Source organism: Sebastes umbrosus, chromosome 10, assembly GCF_015220745.1.
Source record: "Sebastes umbrosus isolate fSebUmb1 chromosome 10, fSebUmb1.pri, whole genome shotgun sequence".
NCBI lineage: Eukaryota > Metazoa > Chordata > Actinopteri > Perciformes > Sebastidae > Sebastes > Sebastes umbrosus.
The window spans coordinates 4,740,934-4,757,563 of record NC_051278.1 but is presented as its reverse complement, the minus strand read 5'-3'; the positions used below and the strand labels follow the sequence as shown (position 1 = coordinate 4,757,563).

The 16,630-nt window shown below is 41.6% G+C and overlaps 1 protein-coding gene across 18 annotated transcripts in view; it reads left to right on the top strand.

The window, feature by feature from the left end:
* LOC119495526 (NACHT, LRR and PYD domains-containing protein 12-like) overlaps window positions 1-16,630 on the top strand; it is a 52,961-nt gene that overhangs the window by 34,837 nt on the left and 1,494 nt on the right. Inside the window, exons 4-12 of one of the 18 annotated variants that reach the window (XM_037782108.1) lie at window positions 4,121-4,225; window positions 4,904-4,982; window positions 5,143-5,347; window positions 5,502-7,299; window positions 7,396-7,569; window positions 9,054-9,227; window positions 10,172-10,345; window positions 11,950-12,123; window positions 14,656-14,829. The exons of 4 other annotated variants lie outside the window; for them this stretch is intronic. In XM_037782108.1, coding sequence (XP_037638036.1) covers window positions 4,121-4,225; window positions 4,904-4,982; window positions 5,143-5,347; window positions 5,502-7,299; window positions 7,396-7,569; window positions 9,054-9,227; window positions 10,172-10,345; window positions 11,950-12,123; window positions 14,656-14,829 — 3,057 coding nt within the window. Of the gene's footprint in view, window positions 1-4,120; window positions 4,226-4,903; window positions 4,983-5,142; window positions 5,348-5,501; window positions 7,300-7,395; window positions 7,570-9,053; window positions 9,228-10,171; window positions 10,346-11,949; window positions 12,124-14,086; window positions 14,261-14,655; window positions 14,830-16,630 lie in introns of all 18 variants that reach the window. 13 more of the 18 variants (XM_037782111.1, XM_037782122.1, XM_037782113.1 and 10 more) reach the window with 13 other exon arrangements.

Genomic DNA, 16,630 nt, shown 5'->3' with positions numbered 1-16,630 from the left:
ACCATATACTGCATATATAACAATGATTAATACATTATGTTACATACTGTACATGCTTACAGTGTGCACTGGAATGATCACTTACTTCTCTTTCTAATCTCCTCAATGTCTTCCTTTTTATCTCCATATCTCGGTCCAAGTCCTGCAGGTTTGTTTTGTGGTTTTAAACGTTGACTCTTTTTAAATAAATCCCTTTTTTCATTGATATTTGCACCTCTGCAAACTATATTTGCTTTTTTACGTGTGTGCTGTTGCCTACAGACATCTGACAGTTTGTCAATTCTTTAAAACACATTAATTAGCACAGCAGGAATTGTGCATGGTCGGCCCTATTACTACCATTATTTATAAAGAAAGAAAGAAAGGAAGAAAGAAAGAAGGCTGGATGTAGCCTATGTCAATGGAAATACTTATTTAGTCCATAATGGATAAGAAGGCAGTGATGTGGTGCTAATGGAAAACATAATTTTTAACAGGACCCAGATACTGTACAGTCTGAGAGCAGCCTGGCATCGTAGTGAGTGTTATGTGTAGGACATCCACACCATGCAGAGTTAACAACTGATGTGTTTTACAGAATTCACAAACTGTCAGATGTCTGTACAGCACACACTGAACAATACAAACTGAGGGGATTAGAAAGAGAAGTAAGTTATAATTTCAATGTGCACTGTAAGTATACACAGTAACGCAATCCATTAATCATTGCTGTGTGTTTCTCCCCCAGCAGACCAGTGATCCAAGAAAAATAAAAGGTCAAAGCATCGTGGTGTCCTCTCCCTGTTGTTTCATGAATATACAGAACACTATATAGTTACTGGTCCAGTGATCTTTATCAGCCATTTCTAATCAATGATATATGCATCAAACCTCTAACAACAATATGAACAGCAGTCTTCATAAACACAATATAACCGTAATAATGATTATCACATGAATGATTATAAAAATTAAAATGAATGATGATCACAATGTTAAAATAACAGTACTAAACTGAATGGTGGTATGTATTCAGTTAGTACTTATTTGTATTAGCCTGCATTAAAATATGGTATTTTAATGCAGGCTAATAAAGATAAGCAAAATACATGCATAAGATCATGGACTAACTGTAAAAACACACTGGTTTCTGATCGGAGTGACTGCTGACTGAACAGATCAGACAAGAGGATAAATCAAGCCTGGCTGTTATTCTGGTCTGGAGCAGGCTAGCTGCACAAAATAAATCTCCATGGTAACTTGTGTGCCACTGCGTTCGTGTAACCGAGTCAAGGCTAAACTGAGCCAGGATAACTGGAAAACCCAGGCTTAATTCGTTATCTTGGTTTTGTGAAACAGGCCTCTGAACAACAGAATCCAGGCTGTTGTCAAAGCAAGTCTTTACAAGTTGTGACTGTAGCCGCCAACTGCTACCGGGGTTCACCTCAGCACACAAAGTCAATGGGAGGCGGTATCCAGCTCTCCTGCTTTTTATTAAGCACACACACAATACACAGTTTCAACACGGGCGCCGTGCGCTCTGGCTGCACACAAACTATACAATATTCAATTAAAGAGGTCGTATCTCAGTGGCACGCTCTTGAGAGCCGGTCTCAGGCATCTCAGGCCTCATGTCCCAGCCCGCACTACTGCATATAAGAGAAGAGTCGTCAGACAAGTCCTCCCAGCTGTGCCCAATTAACTCACCTGAGCACTGCTCCCTGAGTCACTCCACCACTCTCTCCCCTGCAGCTGAGCAGTGACCACGCCCTCCCTCCACAGTGATGATTTTTCCACAGATGCTGAATTTGATCCTGAAAGACTGTTGTTTGAGCTTTGATGAGTTTTCTGTTTATCACATTTTTTTAAAATATTTGTATAGTTGATGTTGTTTTGCACAATCTTGTGAGCACTACCACTTTGCATTTCACTGCACATCCTGTATGAGTACGTGACAAATAAAACTATTGAATCATGAATCTTGTTTACTGTAACATTTGATCCTGTGAGCGCAGCTCAGACTCCGTCCAACCAGTCCGACTGCATACTTTCACAGTGAAGTCAGGACACACACCCTCTGATGAAGGACAGAGGCGTCACTTCACTTCATCTGATGGAATTTGAAGTGAAGTACGAAGCTCCTTTTCTACACAGACCTGCTGAAGACAGAAGAGAGCTGCACACTGATGAAGTTCATGGCTATAAGTTCAGTAAGTGGAGCTGTGATTGGTTGAGACGACGTCTTTGATTGTTGTGGTTGGAGAAACGGTTGAATTGATAGTGAACGTGTGATTGTTTAAAGCTGCTTTCAAACACAAATGTCAGCTGGGAAACAAGATGTCCGCCTGTGAGCATGCAGAAAGAAGCTGCGGTTAGTTTGAATGTTGTCAGGACTGTTATTGATGTGGAGGGGAAGGTAGTAACTCTTCCAGCACTAGGACCCAGCAGGGATCAGAGAGCTCACCTGGGCCTCTGTTCCTGCACAGAAACACACCTGAGAGACACTCATCATTAACATAACAGTTTAAGTTACATCTTTACAAAACATTTGCTTCTGTAGGTCATCAAATAGAGAGCTAGCGTTGTTATTATTATTAGCTAATCCTCGATCAAAGCTCATGTTAGCATAATATTGTGTGTATAACTTGAAATCTACGATATGCGTTTAATAGCACAAACAATAAAGCTGATGTCATGTTTTGGGTTTTGCATCAGTAATGCTAATTCTCAGCAAAATGAATTATTTTCCACCATGTAAGTAATTCAGTTCATGTACTGTTAGCTAACATTGATACACAGTCTTTTGAGCCTCTGGCAGTGATTATAGCCTAGTATCGAGATTTTGAGGAAGTGTGACAAAACTTTCTTTTTCCTTAGTAGACCATAAGTCCTTGAATAGAAAAACGACTCACTGAAATCAGTTGAGAAATGTAAATGTTATAGTGCCTTTTATCCAGAAAAACGGCAGCTCCTCCGTTCAATTTACAGGCCAGTCCTTACCTCCCCCATATGGCGGTAACGGTGACGTATCGCAGCAATGGGCTGAAGCCAAGTGTGTAACTCAGCGGATCATTTTTTTGAGGTAAATCAACTTCCCAGTACGAACACTTGAATAGCCCTTATTTAAATTATTAGGTCCTAAAATTGTAAAATGCACTAATCACTTAAAGGGACTGTTTGTAACTTTGTAAGCGTATAAATGTAGCGGGTCGGTGTATTCCTCTAGTCTTTAAACAATCCTAAAGACTAAAGAGCATTGTGAATGTCATTTCTCAGATAGGACTCTGCAGCTCAAAGTGCCAACAACATAGAAACTGTCCTGTGAGTGTATTTAGTATCGAGGTGTCGTGATGAAGAGAAATAATGTGTGAGCTCTCCCAGCAGGTTGTTGTGATTGTGTGAAGGTGTGGGCTCTGCTATGAATCAGGGTGAGGACAGAGAGGAGGGAATCCCTCCCTCTAAAACCTCTCTGTGTGGGGAACATGACAGCCAGATCAAAGCTCAGAGGTGAGATGACCATCTCTAACTGTCCACGACTCTTCTCCATGTCACAAAGACTTCACTGAGAATGTTTCTACATTTGTGAGCTTTAATGAATTTCTTTCTATCAGGATCCATCAGAGACCAGACTGTTCTGAACCTGAACCTGAACCTGAACCTGAACCTGTACCTGAACCTGAACCTAAACCCAGCTGTTTGTCCATGAGGAGTGACCAGTCTATGGGTCCACCTTTAGTCTTCAAAGATGGACGCCACACTGTTGAGAGGTAAAAATTTCAAACTGATAATGAAAACTAAAACAATGATGATATCAGATGTTAGGGAATTTAAATATAGGAAAGGACACTTTTTAAAACTTTCTGCTTTGACACAAAGTCCGTCCTGTTTTTATCCTAAATAGACAGAATTAATATTCAACCATTATGGTCACGCCACAGCATCATTTCCTGCCTATGCTGCACACTGCACTGAATACAGTTTTAAAATATACATTGAATTAAACATTGAATTCATACAAAATGTGACCAAAAATTACTAGGATACAAATATACTGCGTAGAGTTAGGTGTATTAAATCACTGACAGGTTTTGTCTCAGTGTGTTGAGGGTGCAGTGCAGAATTTATCTTGTGTTTCTATCAGCAGGAAGCTGCAAGAACCTGAACTCAGCTGTGTGTCAATCAAGAGTGACTTGTCTATGGAACGTCCTATAAACTATAAAGATGGACGCCACTCTGTTGATCAAAGGTGAGGATTTCAAACTGATAATGAAAACAAATTATGTTTTGTTATCAAGCAGCAACCTCTGCTGCTGAAAAATGAAGCCACCAGCAGCTCCCACTGTCAAACTTCTTCTGGTGTTAGGAAAAGTCCAGATTTCCCCAGCTGAGGCGCAATGCCAAAAGGATGTTTAATTGGCTCTACATACATATGAGCAAATTATTTATCAAAGTTGTTGATCAAAGGTGAGGATCTCAAACTCTTAATTAAAACAAAATGATGTGTTTTTATCGGTTGTGAGATCTCCAGTTTTTAAACCTTACTGACTCAGTTGAAGATGAAGTTCAGGCTGGGAGCTGCCCAGTATAACCAGTCTGACACTAAGCAGCTCCACTGGAGCAGCTGGAGGTTCTGGTTGCCTTGCTCTAGGGCACTTCAACAGTGTACATATGGAGGGGTTGGTGAGAGCTGTAGGGACTAAACCAAACTGACTGGTGAAGAAAACAGTGAACTGAAAGCTACTAACAGCTGCAGACTGAGCTGTTGATTCTCAGTGGGATCAGCAGGACCAGTAAACCTTTACCACTACAGGGAGTCATCTGATTCACTGTTCACATCCAAATATCACTTCATGGACCTTTACCTTGTGTTTGTCTCTGTGTGGACAGACATCATATGAGTCTATTCTTCATGATTCCTCCACAGAGTGGACCAGGACAGCTCAGAGGTTCCCAGTGGTCAGTCTGCCCAGCAGCATCAAAAACACCTGGACTCCATATTTATGGTCTGTACATGTACAACAACTTATTTTACATCCATTCTGTTCACAATCATCTCCATGCTGCACTTTTTAGACCAGTGGATTGTCAGTCTGTCCAACATGGATCTGATGTTTGGTTCCATGATTTTAGTTTGACTGTCATTCATATAATATTCTGTTCCAGCTGCTGGAGGAGAACATTGTCGCTTTTGTGAAGAACGAACTGAAGAAGATCCAGAAGGTTCTGAGTTCAGATCACCCAGAATGCTTAGAGAGTCAGAGGGAGGATGAGGAGCAGAGGAGGAGCAGCAGAGAGGCTTTTCTGAAAATCACACTGCACTTCCTGAGGAGAATGAAGCAGGAGGAGCTGGCTGACTGTCTGCAGAGCAGTAAGAGGATTTATCTAAAGATTTAACATGCTGGATAAATGGGATGTTTACTAATGTCTCAAGAGATGGACCAAAATATATTCATATGCTCATTCTTTGAGGAACTGAAATGTTCAAATATTTTCTTATTGATCTTCTTTGTGTGTTCATTCAGGAAGTTATTCTGGAGTTTGTCAACGTGAACTCAAATCTAACCTGAAGAAGAAGTTCCAGTGTGTGTTTGAGGGGATCGCTAAAGCAGGAAACCCGACCCTTCTGAATCAGATCTACACAGAGCTCTACATCACAGAGGGAGGGACTGCAGAGGTCAATGATGAACATGAGGTCAGACAGATTGAAACAGCATTCAGGAAACCACACAGACCAGAAACAACAATCAGACAAGAAGACATCTTTAAAGCCTCACCTGGAAGAGATGAACCAATCAGAACAGTGATGACAAAAGGAGTGGCTGGCATCGGGAAAACAGTCTTAACACAGAAGTTCACTCTGGACTGGGCTGAAGACAAAGCCAACCAGGACATACAGTTCATATTTCCATTCACTTTCAGAGAGCTGAATGTGCTGAAAGAGAAAAAGTACAGCTTGGTGGAACTTGTTCATCTCTTCTTTACTGAAACCAAAGAAGCAGGAATCTGTAGGTTTGAAGAGTTCCAGGTTGTGTTCATCTTTGACGGTCTGGATGAGTGTCGACTTCCTCTGGACTTCAACAACAATGAGATCCTGACTGATGTTACAGAGTCCACCTCAGTGGATGTGCTGCTGACAAACCTCATCAGGGGGAAACTGCTTCCCTCTGCTCGCCTCTGGATAACCACACGACCTGCAGCAGCCAATCAGATCCCTCCTGAGTGTGTTCACATGGTGACAGAGGTCAGAGGGTTCACCGACCCACAGAAGGAGGAGTACTTCAGGAAGAGATCCAGAGATGAGGAGCAGGCCGGCACAATCATATCCCACATCAAGACCTCACGAAGCCTTCACATCATGTGCCACATCCCGGTCTTCTGCTGGATCACTGCTACAGTTCTGGAGGATGTGTTGAAGACCAGAAAGAGAGGAGGGCTACCCAAGACCCTGACTGAGATGTACATCCACTTCCTGGTGGTTCAGTCCAAAGTGAAGAGCATCAAGTATGATGGAGGAGCTGAGACAGATCCACACTGGAGTCCAGAGAGCAGGAAGATGATTGAGTCTCTGGGAAAACTGGCTTTTGATCAGCTGCAGACAGGCAACCTGATCTTCTATGAATCCGACCTGACAGAGTGTGGCATCGATATCATAGCAGCCTCAGTGTACTCAGGGGTGTTCACACAGATCTTTAAAGAGGAGAGAGGACTGTACCAGAACAAGGTGTTCTGCTTCGTCCATCTGAGTGTTCAGGAGTTTCTGGCTGCTCTTCATGTCCATCTGACATTCATCAACTCTGGTGTCAATCTGATGGCAGAAGAACAAACAACATCCCTGTGGTCTGAAATGTTCAAAGGCAAATCCACACGTTTCTACCAAAGTGCTGTGAACAAGGCCTTACAGAGTCCAAATGGACACCTGGACTTGTTCCTCCGCTTCCTCCTGGGTCTCTCTCTGGAGACCAATCGGACTCTCCTACGAGGTCTGATGACACAGACAGGAAGCAGATCACAGACCAATCAGAAAACAGTCCAGTACATCAAGAAGAAGATCGACGAGGATCTGTCTGCAGAGAAAAGTATCAATCTGTTCCACTGTCTGAATGAGCTGAATGATTGTTCTCTAGTGGAGAAGATCCAACAGTCCCTGAGGTCAGGAAGTCTCTCCACAGATAAACTGTCTCCTGCTCAGTGGTCAGCTCTGGTCTTCATCTTACTGTCATCAGAAAAAGATCTGGACGTGTTTGATCTGAAGAAATACTCTGCTTTAGAGGAGGCTCTTCTGAGGCTGCTGCCAGTGGTGAAAGCCTCCAACAAAGCTCTGTAAGTACACAGATAGTTGGATACATATATCATAACTTAAATACTCTGCTGCCTTTTCAACTTATTACTTGTTTTTCTTCATTATTGTCTCTTCAGGCTGAGTGGCTGTAACCTCTCAGAGAGAAGCTGTAAAGCTCTGTCCTCAGTTCTCAGCTCCCAGTCCTGTAGTCTGAGAGAGCTGGACCTGAGTAACAACGACCTGCAGGATTCAGGAGTGAAGTTGCTGGTTGCTGGGCTGGAGAGTCCACACTGTACTCTGGAAACTCTCAGGTCAGATTAGAGTTGGTTTGTCTTAAATTATTTGAAATGTTTCTTTAAACTATCAGCACCATGCAGTCAACACTAACAGGTCACAGAGAGTGCTGGTCAACAACACCTTCTCCGACATCTTACACAGCTGGTTCCCTCAGGGCTGTGCCCTCTCACCCCTGCTCTTCATCTTCTACACTGACGACTGCAGGTCCAACCAGCCAAATTGTCCCATGGTCAAGTTTGCAGATGACACAGTCCTCCTGTCTCTGCTTTCAGGCCCCTCACAGCACCACAGCTCAGCTCTTAATGAATTTGTGGAATGGTGTGACAACTCCTGTCTGGAACTTAATGTGAACAAGACCAAGGAGATGGTAGTGACGTTTTCCAACAAGCAGAGGGCTCTGGCTGCGGCAGTCACCATTACTATAAATGGGAACCCTGTAGAGACTGTTGAGGAGTATAAGTACCTGGGCACAATCTTCGATAACCTGCTGAAATTTGCCTCCAACACAGAGGATATCCTTAGGAAATGCCAGTAGCAGCAATTTCTCCTGAGGAAGCTCAACTCTTTTCAGGTCAGCAAGGATATCCTCACCACATTCTACTACTCCTTCATTGAGAGCATCATGACATTCTCCATCACCTGCTGGTTCCACTCGATCAGCCTTCAGAACAGAAACCGCCTGCAGGGCACAGTCAAAGTCTGCTCCAAAATGATTGGACTTCCTGTTAGAGCCCTCTCCACCCTATGCGAGCAGCAGATGTTAAGTTCAGCCGGCAGAATCTTACAGGACCCCTCCCACGTCCTGTTCCCTGCATTTGAGTGGCTCCCCTCAGGACGCTGGCTTCGCTGCCCAGGCTGCAGGACTCAGAGGAGAAGGGCAACCTTTGTCCCCAAGGCTGTCCTGCTCCTCAACTCATCCCAATCCCTCTGCTCAACCAACTTACTACTTGTACTACTCTACGAGCCTCTACAATTGCCCCTCGGGGAGGAATAAAATGATTTGAATTGAATTGAATTGAATTAAAATGAGTCAGGAAAAAAAACAGCAAAGCATAACTTTGTATTTAACACTAAGTAACAACAGGAAATATCCATCCTCCATCCTGATATTGATACTACAGTACTTCTTGCATACAGTAGAGCACACAGATGAACTCTTGCACATACATAGAAGTTCTGGTCACACTGTTAAATTTCAAATTTTAATTTTGTTCAGGGGAGAACAGCAAGGATATTAGCCAGTGTGGAGAAAAGATTATACATCACCAAAATTGGTAACTCCTTACTGGTTAATATCTAGATGAAGTTTATACTGTAAGTTTCAAAGAACAAATTTAAAATGTTCTTGTTTTTGATTCGATGATAAAAATACAGGTCTCTTTGTTTCATGTGAGCTAAACTGAGACCTTCGTTCTTTCTGATTGTACTTTAGTCCAGACTCATTATCAAAGTTTATTACATTTTAACTTTTTCTTGTTGTTGATTGTTGTCTCTTCAGACTGAGTGGCTGTAACCTTTCAAAGAGAGGCTGTGAAGCTCTGTCCTCAGTTCTCAGCTCCCAGTCCTCTAGTCTGAGAGACCTGGACCTGAGTAACAGCAACCTGCAGGATTCAGGAGTGGACCTCCTGTCTGCTGGACTGGAGAGTCCTCACTGTACTCTGGAAACTCTCAGGTCAGATTAGATTTAGTTTGTCTAAAATAATTTGAAATATTTCTTTAAACTATCAGCTCCATGCAATTTAAACAGCCTCTCTCATGTTAAAACATCTGAATTAGTTCATCAGGATTTCAGATTTCATGAACCCCCTTTTGACCAGAAAGTTCCACGATCGAACCAGAGGAACTAATCTCAGGAACTAAAGTCGGGTCCAAAAGTACCTTTTGTGTGTTCATAACTGCGTTTCCACCGCATCAGAAGAACCTAGTAGAACAGGCAGAACTGCTGAGAGTTTGATAATTATTTATACTTAAGAAAGTAACCTACATGAACAATCAACAAATAAAGTTTTCTTTTTCTTTTTCACTCACTGTGTCCTCTCTACTGCCACTCTCTCTATCATTCAATCACTAGCTGGCTCGTCCTTTCAGCCCATTTACAATCTCTCTCTCTCTTTAAAATGAGTCAGGAAAACAACAGCAAAGCATAACTTTGCATTTAACACTAATTAACCTCAGTAAATGTCCATCCCTCATCCTGATATCGATACTATAGTACTTCTTGCATACAGTAGAACACACTGATGAACTCTTGCAGATACAGAGAAGTTCTGGTTACAGGGGTTACACTGTTAAATTTCAAATTTTCATCTTGTTTAGAGTAGAACAGCAAGGATTTTAGCTAGTGAGATTATATATCACCAAAATTGACAACTCCTCACTGGTAAACATCTAGATGAAGTTTATACTGTATTTAAGTTTCACTGAACAAAATTAAAGTGTTCTTGTTTTTGATTAGGTGATAAAATTCAGGTCTCTTTGTTTTCTGTGAGCTAAAATGCTAACTGAGATCTTTGTTCTGTTCTTTCTGATTGTACTTTAGTCCAGAGTCATTATCAAAGATGATTATATTTTAACATAAATGTTATTTTTTCTTATTGTTGATTATTGTCTCTTCAGACTGAGTTGCTGTAACCTCTCAGAGAGAAGCTGTGAAGCTCTGTCCTCAGTTCTCAGCTCCCAGTCCTCTAATCTGAGAGAGCTGGACCTGAGTAACAACGACCTGCAGGATTCAGGAGTGAAGTTGCTGGTTGCTGGGCTCGAGAGTCCACACTGTACTCTGGAAACTCTCAGGTCAGAGCGGAGTTGGTTTGACTCAAATCATTTCAAATGTTTCTTTAAACTATCAGCTGCATGCTGTTTAAACAGCCTCTCCCATGTTTAAACCTCTGAATTAGTTCTAGTTACCTTTTGTGTGTTCATGATTGCGTTTCCACCACATCGGAAGAACCTTGTAAACATGGTCTGAAATTAACACTTGCCAAATGCAGGGAGATTTTCTGTTTGGCGAGTAAATCTCAGAAGGCTATCCGCCACACTGACGGGTAGACATTTGTAGCAAAATAGTCATATCATAAAAAACTATAATCTTGGTTACACTGAGAGTCTTTACTGCGTTTTGATGTCATTTACGCTGCTTCTGTCCTCTGCACTGTGACAGAGTTTGACACACAAACACAGCGAGAGAACGAGAGAGAGAGAGAGAGAGAGAGAGAGAGAGAAATTACAGCTCATTGCTGTAATCGTATCATGAACAATCAACAAATAAAGTTTTATTTCTCTTTTCACTCACTCTGTCCTCTCTACTGCTGCTCTCTCTCTCTATCATTCAATCACTAGCTCGCTCGTCTTCTCAGTTCGTTTACAATCTCTCTCTCTTTAAAATGAGTCAGGACAACACCAGCAAAGCATAATTTTGTATTTAACACTAATTAACCACAGTAAATGTCCGTCTCTCATCCTGATATTGATTCTACAGTACTTCCTCCATACAGTAGAGCATAGAGATGAACTCAGATCAGAATCAGAATCAGAATCAGAAAGGTGTTTATTGCCAGGTGTAAGGGGTATACACGAGGAATTTTCTTTGGCTTTGTTGGTGCGAGACAAATAGTATAATAACAAAGAAATAGATAAAACATTAGAATAAAATAAGAATAAAAATGTACAATTTACAAAATAAGCTATAAAAACAAACATGATATAAACAGATAGTATAAACAGATAGTGCAAATATTGCCGGTGTGCAAACAAAACAATCAGGTATCAGAGGGAGAGAGAGGGAGAGAGAGGGATACTGTAGGGGGTGGTATTGAGAGTGTATGAGAGAGGGGGAGAGTCACTGTCGGGGTAGGGGGAGGGGGGGTAGTAGTGTGTGTGTGAGGGGGAGACAGTCACAGGGGGGCGGATGGGCTGTTGGAGAGCCCTACTGCCATGGGGAAAAAACTGTTTTTGTGGCGTGAGGTTTTGGTCCTGATGGACCTTAACCTCCTGCCAGATGGTAAAGTCTGAAATAGATGGTGTCCAGGATAGGAGGGGATGAGTCTTGTCTTCAGAGACGTTCTGGTTACACTGTTAAATTTAAAATTCTCTCTTATTTTAAGTAGAACAGCAAGGAATTTAGCCAGTGTGGAGAAGAGATTATATATTATCAAAATTGGCAACTCCTGACAGCTTAACATCTAAAGGAAGTTTATACAGTATCTCAGTTTTAGTGAACAAATTTAAAGTGTTCTTGTTTTTGGCTCGATGATAAAGGTCTCTTTGTTTCCTGTGAGCTGAACTGTTAACTGAGATCTTTGTTCTTTCTGATTGTACTTTAGTCGAGAGTTATTATCAAAGATGATTATATTTTAACCTAAAAATGTTATTTTCTTTGTTGATTATTGTCTCTTCAGATTGAATGTCTGTCACCTCTCAGAAAGAAGCTGTGAAGCTCTGTCCTCAGTTCTCAGCTCCCAGTCCTCTAGTCTGAGAGAGCTGGATCTGAGTAACAACAAACTGCAGGATTCAGGAGTGAAGTTGCTGTCTGCTGGGCTGGAGAGTCCACACTGTACTCTGGAAACTCTCAGGTCAGATCAGAGTTAGATTGTCTTAAAACATTTCAATTATTACTTTAAACTATCAGCTCCATGCAGTTTAAACAGCTTATCTCATGGGGAAACCTCTGAATTAGTTCTAGTTACCTTTTGTGTGTTCATGATTGCGTTTCCACCGCATCAGAAAAACCTTATAAACAGGGTCTGAAATTAACACCCTCCAGATGCAGGTAAACTTTCTGTTTGGCGACTAAATCTCAGAAGGCTATCCGCCACATTGACGGGTAAACATTTGTAGCAAAATAGTCATATCATAAAAAACTATAATCTTGGTTAAACTGAGAGTCTTTACTGCGTTTCGATGTCATTTACGATGCTTCTGTCCTCTGCTCTGTGACTGACACACACACACAGAGAGAGAGAGAGAGAGAGAGAGAGACAGAGAGAGAGACACAGAGAAAGAGAAAAGTTACAACATTACAGCTGAGAACGTAGCACTGCAGTGTGTGCACAGTTTAGGCTATTTATCGGTGAATAATTGCTACAAATCGTCAAAGGGCTCGAGCTTAAGGACGTCCTGTCTTCCCGGGCCAAAAAAAAGAGTAAAAATTGGGTAAATAAAATGACCCTGCTAACATTACAATGAACAGTGATGAAAATGACATATTGTGTAGCACATACAGTTCTTATTAAACCTCCTTGATAACATAAACACACACACAGCACATACCGCCGGCTTCTTCACGAGAACAGCAGCGGGTAATTATTCAGCTGAGTATTAATGTTAACGTTAGACTGTTTGATATTAACGGTAACGTTACAGTTAGCGCTCGTTAACGAGTCAACAGCCGATGTTCGCATTTAGTGAGTGAGCTGACAATAACAACGTTACTATGAGGAGTCAAAACTCTGCAACAGCTCAAATCCTGTTACTAATGTTAACCATTTATTTACTTACTTACTCCTCTTCGTCCCCTTTGGGCAATAAGGCTGCAATGAGATCTCCATCACATTTTGTCCTTGGCAACATGCTTCTCCTCTCCCCGGGACAGGAGCATCATGTCCTGCTGCTCCTATACAACTTTAAGACGCACCAGCTAGCAGGGCCGGTTCCAGCTAGCAGGGCCGGTTCTAGCTAGCAGGGCCGGTTCCAGCTAGCAGGGCTTTTTGGGGCCCCATATGAAAAATCTTGTTTTTTGACCAAATGCTACTTTTTACGCGTAAGAACATTATTTAAATTAATCTTAGCTGCGTTGTTAACATCAAAACAAGTTTTTTCGTTTAATTATTAATTAATTATAGTTCTCTAAGTTTATTTAACATAATACTTTATGAACTTAATGAAATGTACTGAAACAAATGTATATGTGACACAAAAAGGCAATTTAATATTCTGGCCGGTAAAAATATGTTTGGCCTTTTTTTTTTTTTATCTACCAGTCTCCTTGGCCGCCGAGTTAAAAAAGTTAATTTCGGACACTGTTGGTAGAACAGGCCGAACTGCTGAGAGTTTGATAGTTATTTATAATCAACAATCAACAAATAAAGTTTTATTTCTCTTTTTCACTCACTATGTCCTCTCTACTGCTGCTCTCTCTCGATCATTCACTCACTAGCTCGCTCATCCTCTCAGCTCGTTTACAATCTCTCTCTCTTTAACAGCAAAGCCTAACTTTGTATTTAACAATAATTAACAACAGTAAATTTCCATTCCTCATCCTGATATTGATGCCACAGTACTTCCTACATACAGGGGAGCACACAGATGAACTCTTGCACCAAAATTGCTAACTCCTCACTGGTTAGCATCTAGTTTCACTGAACAAATTTAAAATGTTCTTTTTTTTGGCTCTTTGATAAAATGCAGGTCTCCTTGTTTCTTATGAGCTGAACTGCTATCTGAGATCTTTGTTCTTTCTTCTTGGGCTTTAGGCCAGTCTAATCTAGTCTTTTCAACTCATTGCTTATTTGTTTTTCTTCATTATTTTCTCTTCAGGCTGAGTGGCTGTAACCTCTCAGAGAGAAGCTGTGAAGCTCTCTTCTCAGTTCTCAGCTCCCAGTCCTCTAGTCTGAGAGAGCTGGACCTGAGTAATAACAACCTACAGGATTCAGGAGTGAAGATGCTGTGTGCTGGACTGAAGAATCCGGACTGTACTCTGAAAACTCTCAGGTTAGGATTCATCAACATGTTCAACTTATGGCCACTTAAATCCTGATTTACATTAATGCATAAACTCATAACCTGCATAAAATTGTCTCTGCTTATATGATTCAAACCATTTGAGTTTGGTTTTAATCTCTTTGCATGAACATGTTTTAGGTTGTTTTCTTTCCCGCTCTGTTGGTGGAACTTGAAACATCATAGAGGAATCAGTACCAGCTACCAGAAATATTATCAGATTGTTGATGGACATTAGAGGGTGTTTGGTTTTGATTAGAAAATGATCAGTAATAATGTTAATGTAACCCCACAATAGCCGACAGTATCACAGTACTGCAATAACCTTCCAGCCCTCACAGTACCGTCAGATTATGTGACATGTGTGTTGTTTTGTGTGTTTGCAGTCTGTCAGGCTGTCTGATCACAGAGGAAGGCTGTGCTTCTCTGGCCTCAGCTCTGAGCTCCAACCCCTCCCATCTGAGAGAGCTGGACCTGAGCTACAATCATCCAGGAGCCTCAGGAGGGAAGCTGCTGTCTGCTGGACTGGAGGAACCACACTGGAGACTGGACAATCTCAGGTATGAAGAGGCCTGCTGCAGCCACAGACAATCAGTCTGATAGAGGAGGTAGAGCTGGAAACTTTTTCTCTCTCACACTGTAGGCCTGGCTCATATGACCCCGACACACCAAGCTGACCTCAGACAACCAGAGCTGATAAACACTGACTCATCAAATTGTTTGTGTCCCACATCATACCACCAATACAGACAGAAGTAGTCAGGGAACAGTTGCCAGGATGTGCCAAAACAGGGGGGGAAGGTGATGAAATGCTGTTTTTCTGGAGCGTTGTCTTGTTTCAACATCAGAAAATAGGATATTTGTGTATCCTTATACATTGTCAGGCGTCATGGTGGGTTGACATGCATCAACATTGTCACGCTGCAGGTTTGTGGGCTCATATAAAAAAATAGTAGGATGTTTTGATGCTCATCATCTGCCACTGTTGCCCTTTAATCCAGAAATTATTGTTAAAACAAAGAAACAAAAAAAGACCATTTTTATGTAACAGTGAATCTGTTTAAACGTTCTTGATAAATAATCACAATAGGAATGTTTTGCGTTTTAAAAGGAGTTTATCTTTACCAGGTTTTGGTTCGTTTTGCAATGAGAGCAAGTTCCCTGGCTGATAAGAGTCGACTTGTTGCAGGACTCGCCACAGAAACTACAGGTGACAGTCAGCTACAGACGCTCAATGAAGAACCAACAGCTGATTGTGGACATGGTTTGTCAGAGCCCAAAGAGATTTATTTAGGACTGGACCAACATTATAGGGGGGACACATTAAGTGCTCTGTGGCTGACTTTAGCTGTAATATCTTCACCTCCATTTACAGATAATAAAAACCAGTGTTGACTATTGCTAGGAGACGGGATGTGAACAGTGTCAAAGTCAGACACAATGAAAACATAAACAGTTTTGTCTCGCTGCGTTTACTGCTGCATAGTATTTACTGCACGTTGGATGTAATGATGAAATGAAGCTGCGAGCGTCTCCACAGTAAATCATCTGTTGAGTGTTCGATTGTTATTTATTTGTGCTTCTGAATGTAACCGCCGTGAAACAATCAGACAGCTGTGCTGTCTGTCTCTTCGACCGCTCGCCCTCTCAGCTCACTCACACGATCTCTCTCACTTTTTCTCTCTGTCTTCTTTAAAATGAATCAGGAAGCCGACAGCAGAGCCTAACTTTACTTTTAATGTTACCAAAAAAGAGAAATGCTCTCCCCTCGTCCTAAAATGGTCCTAAATCAACAGTAGAGTACTTCCTTGATTTATGAATGAAGCGGTACAGTTGAAGCAGCGGCGTTGTGTGTGTTTGACCAATCAGCGGAGGTCATCCCTGCAAAACTGACCCTGAAAGTTCCTGTATTTTCAGAAAGTACTACCCCCCGACCACCAGGGCCTTTTTGGGGGGTTAAAAAGAACTTTGGTCCCTGGTCCCTGGGGTCGAAAAGAACTGAGTTCCTCAAAAGGTTCCTAGTTCCGGGGGAAAGTTCCTACAGTGGAAAAGGGGCTTTACATTCATCAGGTGACACAAACACAAAGACTCCTGATAAATCATCATGTTGCTCTGTAACTGCTGGATGTGATTGATATCATGTTAGACACAACTACTTTGTAAGCTGATAATATGTCAGATGTTGTGTTTACAGCTTGTTTTCACTGAACCACAAGTGGACAAAGAAATCAGTTGATGCAGGTTTAAACATTTGATTTACTGACTGACTAGTCGAGGAAACTGAGTCTGAAATGTATGATGATTGTCAACATAATGCTGATAATAATAATTCATGAATAAGTGAACATAATGAGCTGTAGT